Source organism: Dendropsophus ebraccatus, chromosome 14 (genome assembly GCF_027789765.1).
Source record: "Dendropsophus ebraccatus isolate aDenEbr1 chromosome 14, aDenEbr1.pat, whole genome shotgun sequence".
Taxonomy (NCBI): domain Eukaryota; kingdom Metazoa; phylum Chordata; class Amphibia; order Anura; family Hylidae; genus Dendropsophus; species Dendropsophus ebraccatus.
The window spans coordinates 57546367-57554560 of NC_091467.1; the positions used below are offsets into that span (position 1 = coordinate 57546367).

At 47.1% G+C, this 8194-nt stretch overlaps 1 protein-coding gene across 3 annotated transcripts in view; it reads left to right on the forward strand.

The window, feature by feature from the left end:
- MGAT5B (alpha-1,6-mannosylglycoprotein 6-beta-N-acetylglucosaminyltransferase B) overlaps window positions 1–6509 on the forward strand; it is a 79951-nt gene extending 73442 nt beyond the window's left edge. The window contains exon 18 of one of the 3 annotated variants that reach the window (XM_069953878.1): window positions 5397–6509. In XM_069953878.1, coding sequence (XP_069809979.1) covers window positions 5397–5595 — 199 coding nt within the window. In that variant the 3' untranslated portion in view covers window positions 5596–6509. The remainder of the gene's footprint in view (window positions 1–5396) is intronic. The other 2 variants (XM_069953880.1, XM_069953879.1) reach the window with 2 other exon arrangements.
- Window positions 6510–8194: the final 1685 nt, after the last annotated feature.

Here is an 8194-nt window from a genome sequence, read left to right on the forward strand (position 1 = left end):
ACGCCCATGGTCGTTAAGGGGTTAAACAACAAGGTGTCCATGGCTGTTATCCCAAGACAGCTGGGAAAAGGAGTCATCCGGATCCATCCAGTGGCAATAGGTTTCTATTTTGTTCTCTGCCAGATCTGACAGCTCTCTTGATCCGGCTGCTTTAGTGAATATTTGTATTCTTCCTGATATATAAAAGCTAGAACATCTAGACCTTCACATTTTGACTTTTCTCTTTTACTCCTGCTAATGAAAACTCAAAATAAATTTGTGCTTCCAGAACTGGTCCACATTAGTAGTTTTTGACTTACATGAACCTCAGTCCAGGCTCACATGTGTACACAAACTCCTACGCTCAGATGCTCCTACAGACTTATATGACTAAGCAGGGCCGGACTGGGGCTGAAAAGCAGCCCTGGCACACATACCCCACCAGCCCACATATATATTCCCCACACACCTATTGCACTATGTTGAGCAGAATTTTTTTTAGCTTTACTACTGTCACATTATTTTCTTACATATGTAAAGTATTACTCCCTGCAGACTATAGAAGAGTATACAGCAGTGATATCCCATAGCAGGTGTACACAGATGCTGAGAGTATACAGCAGTGGTCAGACAGTCACAGGTAGAATACAGAGCCATTACAGAGGATCTTTCCCCACTCCTGTCATTGTGCTGTTCCCCTATCCGACGCCTAAATAAATTATCTCAGACTGCTGACTAAATGGAGTTCACAGACGCTGAAATAAATTCATAACCTGGACCCCAAAAAAATGTATGACACAGGCCTAAAATGCATACCCCAACATGTAACTTCACACCCCAGGCCACATTAACTTATACTGCAAACACCAAAGGAAACACAGATCCAAGACTGCCTCTCCCCACACAGCTCAATCCCCTCAACCTCCAATCTCTCGAGTGCACCTCCTCCGTACTCCTCCATTCTCTATAGTGTGCACCACCTCCGTACTCCTCCATTCTCTATAGTGTGCACCACCTCCGTACTCCTCCATTCTCTATAGTGTGCACCACCTCCGTACTCCTCCATTCTCTATAGTGTGCACCCCCTCTGTACTCCTCCATTCTCTATAGTGTGCACCCCCTCGTACTCCTCCATTCTCTATAGTGTGCACCCCCTCCGTACTCCTCCATTCTCTATAGTGTGCACCCCCTCCGTACTCCTCCATTCTCTATAGTGTGCACCTCCTCCAGGTAACACAGAGGGGACACAACCAGAGTGACACTGCCAGGAGCCACACTGTGTGACAATGTGAGTGCGATGTGCTGCATCACCAGCTCTCACACACACCTGTCCTAGCTGATCCTTTCTTGCACAGTAAACGCTTAGGGGAAGATTTATGAAAGGGTGTAAATATACACCTGGTGTAAACTGCCCACAGCAACCAATCACAGCTCAGCTTCCAGCTCTGGTAAAATATAAGAGGAGCTGTTATTGGTTGCTGTGGGCAGTTTACACCACGTGTATATTTACATCCTTCTTCTATGCCCCATATTTTTCACTTCAAGTCCGATCTGTGCCCCATATATTTGATTAAAGCCCCTCTATGCTCCAATTACTAGTGTCCCCCCCACAGTGCCCCCACCAGAGAAAAAAAACAAACAAACAACAACTCTCCTGTGACCCATTCCTGCAGCTCCTCTCCCGGAAGCGCGTGTCTTTTCTCTATAAGGCATCAGTGTGACTTCTGGTGCTGCATGGTTTTGCTGATGGCTTTGTAGTCCTAGTCCTACACACTACTTACCCCACCTGACCCCTCCCCCCTACACACACACTAGAATCCCCTGCTGTGCTCCGATATAATAATAAGGCCACCTGTGCAGTGCCCCAATAGTAATAATCCCCCCCGTGCTCTGTCCCATAGTAGTTATCCCCCCTGTGCTGTCCCCATAGTACTCCCCCTGTTCTGCACCCCCATAGTAATCCCCCCGTGCTGCACCCCCATAGTAATCCCCCCATGCTGCACCCCCACAGTAATCCCCCTGTGCTCTGCTCCATAATACAGCCCCCATTCCCCCCCCCCCCCACCCCGCATTGCCAAATACAAACAAAGACATTATACTCACCTTATTCTGAAATACAGCGGGTCCTTCTCTCTTCTGATCTCCTCGCAGGCTGTATCCTCCCAATAAACTTGCGGTCCCGTGGGCTGTGGGTGGGCGGCACTATCGTCAGTCTGAGCATGATGTTTCGGAGGGGCGGCCGCTGACAGGGGCACACTAATTAAGATCCCCCCCCCCACACACTTACACACTACCCTACCTGCCCCCCCCCCACACACACACACACATTAGCCCACCTGACAAATCCCCCCACACTCACTACCCCACCTGACACTCCACACACACTCACACACTACCCCACATGACCCACCACACTCACACACTACCCCACCTGACAAATCCCCTACACACGCTCACACTACCCCACCTGACAAATCCCCCCCACACACACTCACACTATCCCACCTGACAAATCCCCCCCACACACACACTATCCCACCTGACAAATCCCCCCCACACACACTCACACTATCCCACCTGACAAATCCCCCCCCCACACACACTATGCCACCTGCCAAATCCCCCCCACACACTCACACTCTCCCACCTGACAAATCCCCCCCTCCCCTCTCCACTCCTCCACCTGACAATCCCGCCCCTGCCACCGCCTCCCCCCGCCTGTCCGAATCGGCGCTTCTGCCACCTCACCCCTCCGTGGCCTGCTCCTCCCACCGCAGCCCGCTTTTTTCCGTGCGGCCCGCTCCTCCCACCGCAGCCCGCTTTTTTCCGTGAGGCCCGCTCCTTCCACCGCAGCTTGTCCCGTCCTGGCCCGCTCCTTTCACCGCAGCCCGCCCCTGCTCCTGGCGTGCTCAACCAATCAATGTGGAACAGGAGCGTGGGGCCGCTGCGACTGGCTGTTGTGCATGTACAACGCGTGCGCCACAGCCAGTCGCAGCGGCCCCACGCTCCTGCTCCAAGTTGATTGGATGAGCACGCCAGGAGCAGGGGCGGGCTGCGGTGGAAGGAGCCGGCCAGGACGGGACGGGCTACGGTGGAAGGAGCGGGCCGGGAGGAGAGGAGCTGGCTGCTTGGTGGGAGGAGCGGGCCGCATCGGTGATTTTTTTTTTTTTTTTATTGTGCAACCCGGGCGGCCCACGGACTGGTAATCCGGCCAGCCCAGCGGGCATTTGCCCGGCTTGCCAGATTACCAGTCCGGGCCTGTGACTAAGAGCCCTGCTACATAGGGTCAATATCAGCCAAACAGTTCAATATTGCTTCCTGTAATAGGACGAGTGATAAGCCAACGAACAACACAGTTACATAGTTAATAGGGTTCAAAAAAGGCAAGAGTCCATCAAGTTTAACATATAACCCTACTGTGTTGATCCAGAAGAAGACAAAAAAAAACCTCATGCGTCAATTGCTGGAGGTGAAACCTTCTTTCCTCTAGACGTAGAGGATGCCCCCTTGTCATGGTTACAGGCCTAGGTGTAAAAATTTCATTTATTTGCTCCTCATCTCCTCATGTAATAGAGGATGTGTGGCCCGTAAATGATGGAAGAAAGGGATCACAAGCATTATCATTCATGCCGCCCTTCCTGCATGGCGGTTGAGAAGAATAAAGACTTATCGAGCACTGATTCACAAGATCTGTGCTGAATACTAGGACCTGCTCAACAGGTTTATTACAGCCCTGACCATTGAGAAAGATCAAGGTGACCGTGTCTGTCCATCTTTCTTCTATTAACAAATGCTGTTTGTTTGTGTATACATATATGTCTGGACTGATGTTCATGTAAATTTATGGATTACTGTCATTGATATTGATGAGCCCATACCTGGCACCCCAACCTAATATCAAGTGCGGGACAATTTTTGTTGTTTTCTTTGTTCTTCCTCTAAGACACTAGCTACACAATCTGACACTAGCTACACAATCTGACACTAGCTACACAATCTGACACTAGCTACACAATCTGACACTAGCTACACAATCTGACACTAGCTACAAAGGTTGATTATCTGTCAAATCTGGTTGATAAGGAGGGCCAGCGATCAGCCAGCAAAGAAGCTTGTTTACCCGTTTCTAACAAGTTTAAAAATCACCAGTCATCAGCCGCACATCTCCCCATAGCGGATAATAGTGGATTAAAGCAAATTAGACAGATTGTTCATGCAGACGTCATTGAGCCATGTAATAGGCTCTGTAAGAAAGCTCCAAGTTGGGAGATCGACAGTCGTTTACAATGCAGCATGTAAATGGTGCTGATGGTACTACTCACAATTATTATATCATGGGGGACACATGTCTTCACATAGCAGGAGAAGTGGTAGATGCCTTGTAACATATGAATGTATTTACGTATCCAACAAAAAACAAACATGACATTTAAAGGAAAAGTTATTTTTCAAATCTGGCAGCCGGCAGGAGCAGGGGGTAATTTGATAACGGGTACAAACTGACCTCTCCCCTTGCCCGTGGTGAGCAGTGGGACCAGCCTCAGGATCCCTGTCGAAAGGCCTTTTCCCCCCGAGTCATGAAGTCCCGCCCCTGTCACTGACCAGCGACCAGTCCATCAGTCGGGTTGTGATGTGTGCAGCAACCGAAATCCCAGAGCCTGGAAGGGGTCCTAAGGCCGGTCCTGTCGCTCACCGCTGGTAAAGGGGAGGTAAGTTTGTACTTGTTCATATTCATTACTGAATTTCCCCATGGTGGGACTAATGAAGGAGTATCTTATCTTAAGTTCGTACTTGTTATGAAATTCCCCTCTGCCCCTGCCAGCTGCCCGGTTTTGTAAATGGCTGGACTTCTTTAAAAGCATCTTCTACGTTATAAAAGCCAGATATATCACAGGTACCATGTGTCTCACTAACACTAGCGTTGAGCGAACTTGCTGAACTCTTTGGGTTTGACAACATTCTCCGAAACACTCAGCATTTGACTCCCGGCGACTGGAGAAGTTGGATGTCGCCCTAGGGTGTCCTGAAAAACATGGCTACAACAATAGGCTGTATCCATGTTTTCCGGGAAGCCCTAGGGCAGCATCCACCTTCTTTGGTGATCTTGACGATCGCTAGAATTCACGCAAACCCAAACTTTTTGCAAATTCGCTCATCTCTAATACTGATGCAAAATACTCCCCAGAACGATTTAAAAAAAAAAAAAAAAAAAAAACATTCTCCAAATCGGCATCAATTTATGGCTAGGAACATGATTCTTTGTTCTCATGCAACCACTCTCCGAACTGTTCACAGTTGTCCATTTTGATCTGATGTGTACGGACAGCTTAGGTGCTGCCGCTTTGTTTTACAAATGATGTTCTGTCTAGATGTGCTTATCCTATATATCATCTCATGTCATCTTTTCCCCCCAAAAGGCTTGGAGCCCGGTGTGAGAGCACAGAATCTGTTATGAGCCACTTGTACCCAGCCGTGTCGCCATCTGTCCGGGAATGCTACCTTCAGAGGGAGCCGCTACTCTTCAGCTGTTCCGGACAAAGCACAAAGTTCCGCAGGCTGTGCCCATGTAGAGACTATCGTCGCGGACAGGTCGCTCTGTGCAAGGACTGCTCGTGATACCATTGGTTGTCCGTCAAAGCTGATAATTTGTCTCCATTAAACTTCCAACTACTGATCATATAAACTGCTGCATGTAGAGGTCCTGCTGTACCTTTAATGACTGAATATACAGGCGGGAAGCTCTGCCCGGAGTTTTATGCCGCAGCATAAAGCAATAGTGAGCAAAATATACACTCACACAACAACCTGTGTAATACTTCTCGGAGCCATGTAATGATCTCCATGTCCTCTCAAGGGTCAACTCCATTTTTATGAGTAAAGCACAATGAAAATAAAACAGGACAGCGACCACAACAGCCAGTCGGTGGGAATACAGTCGCAAGGATCATTCCGGAAGGGCACGATCTAACTGCAATATTCTGTTACTACTCTATGAGCCAGAGAGTGTGGTGCCCCGGTGACTTCTTAAAGGGACACCACTTCCATTTCTGAACATTACTGATGTGATCATATATATTTTTTTTATTTTATTTTATTTTTTACAGAATGAGGATTTTGAGTTATTCCATCATTTTGGACCAAATGTGAAGCTTATGAAAGTAACTTATTTGAAGCCACCGTAGTAGGGTATAATAGGTTACCGGCAGATATATGCACTTTCTTCCTGAAGCTGACACTTCCAATTAAATTGGAATGTGGAAAAGAAGCCAAGTGAGCAATAGGATTTCTTTCTTTCAGATATTCATGTTAATAAAGGCTGAACTGGTGAAACTGGATCGATATTATTTGGTTTGAGTTTAAAAGAGAATTGGCATTGGCTTTATCCCAGTTTTCCAGGCGTTCCTTATGATGTATCCACCTGCTGCACGGAGGGAGCAGGCAGCGGGAGTCATATCAATCAGTGCTTGTTCAGGTTCTAAAGCTGGGGGCCCACCGGAGGATCCACAGATTCCACAGATGACATAACTTATTTATGTAGGCCATATATAGAACGTTATTCTACAACAATATATAGTTCTGGTAAATAAAGAACAACTGAGCTAATTGTTTTGTATGTAATTTGATAAAATTTTGTATGTGTCCCTTTGATTTGTTTACCAGAACTTTATATTGATGTAGAATAGCGTTCTGTAAATGGCCTACAGACTTACAGTTACATCTTGTCGTTACTAATAGCAATAAAATTATGGGGGACACAAGGCCGCTTCTGCCATGAGGCAGAATGAGTGTTCCAACCAGGCTCGGCCCGTGACGTCTCGCAACTCTCTTCGCAACTCTCATCACCTGCTGATAGTTCCCCTTTAAAGTTCTTCATAAAATTACAAAAAATGGTGATGTGCTACAGCAAAACTTAATATAGATTTGGAATCAGCATTATTGATTTAATAAAGGTAACCATAATTGGTCACTGTTTTTTTTTCTAAAGTTAGAATTTTTTGTACAGTGTTATTTTGCCAAAACTAGGTGGATTGATTCCTCCATTGTATTTTGTGGAGCAGCGACTCGATAAAACGCAAAACAGGCAAATTCAGTCCTGACCAGATCAATGATCCACTTTTGCGACGCAAAATTGTACTTTTGTCACAGAATAGACCAGCATACAAGGGATTATTACTCCTAGAATCACTTGTATCCTGGTTTTCTGTGAATATCAAGATGTGTGACGTCACCCCTGTTAGGGTGAGACCTTAATTTAGTCTCCTTAGATATACCTGGGTGCTGCCTAATCAAAAATGTAATGTGACAGCTGTCTGTGAGTATTAACCAAGACACATGAAAGCAACTTCAGTGTTCAAGCTTATCGAATTTATTAAGGGAAAATCAGTTCATGTCTTTACAATCAGGTTAAAAAAATAGAAGAACCCCGCAACAACAAAAAGTAAAAAAAAAAAGTCCAAAAAAAAGTCCCATCACTGTCCCAGAAACAAAAAAAGTCCCATCAGCTGTCCCATCGGCTGTCTCATCACTGCACAGTTGTGTAGACAAATGTTGGCGACTCATTGGGATTCTTGTTGTCCAAGACCGTGCACCCCAGTGCTGATGTCTGGTCCTTTAATTATGGGCAAGGGCAGTACATGTCTGTTACTGTCCATTGGGTCCACATCCCCCCAGAAGACCACCAGAAAGTTAGCCCATTCTTGCCACTGTCACCTCCTCAATGCTTTTGGAGGCCAGTTTTGCACAAGTTCTGCCTCCACCAGCTTGCAACCATCTGCCGCTTTGACTGCAGTCCAACCTGCCCCGGTGTCTTACCAGCAATGTCAGGCCCCGCGCTCTCAGGCTTTCCTCTATTATGTAAGCCTGGGTGAACGGAGCCACAGTGGGCAGGAGCTCCTCCGGACCATCAGGGAGGAGAAAAAGGTATATGAATGGCTGAGCCAAGGTCAACTAACGGTGGGAAGTGTTGTAGCCCACAGAGGGAGGAACATTGTCTCTGCAGTGCAGCAGGGAGGGCTGCATCATACACTTTGTATGGCACATGTGATAAACCTCATAGTGCACAGGTTTTTTCGAACATGTCCTGCCAATTGTTGATCCCTTTTGAGGACGCGTCTCTGTGAGCAGGCATCAAGGACATCATCCCACTCGTACGTATTCTGGAAAGTGCGGTAACCAACATCATCAGCGAGGAATCCCAGGCCACCACTCCAAGGCT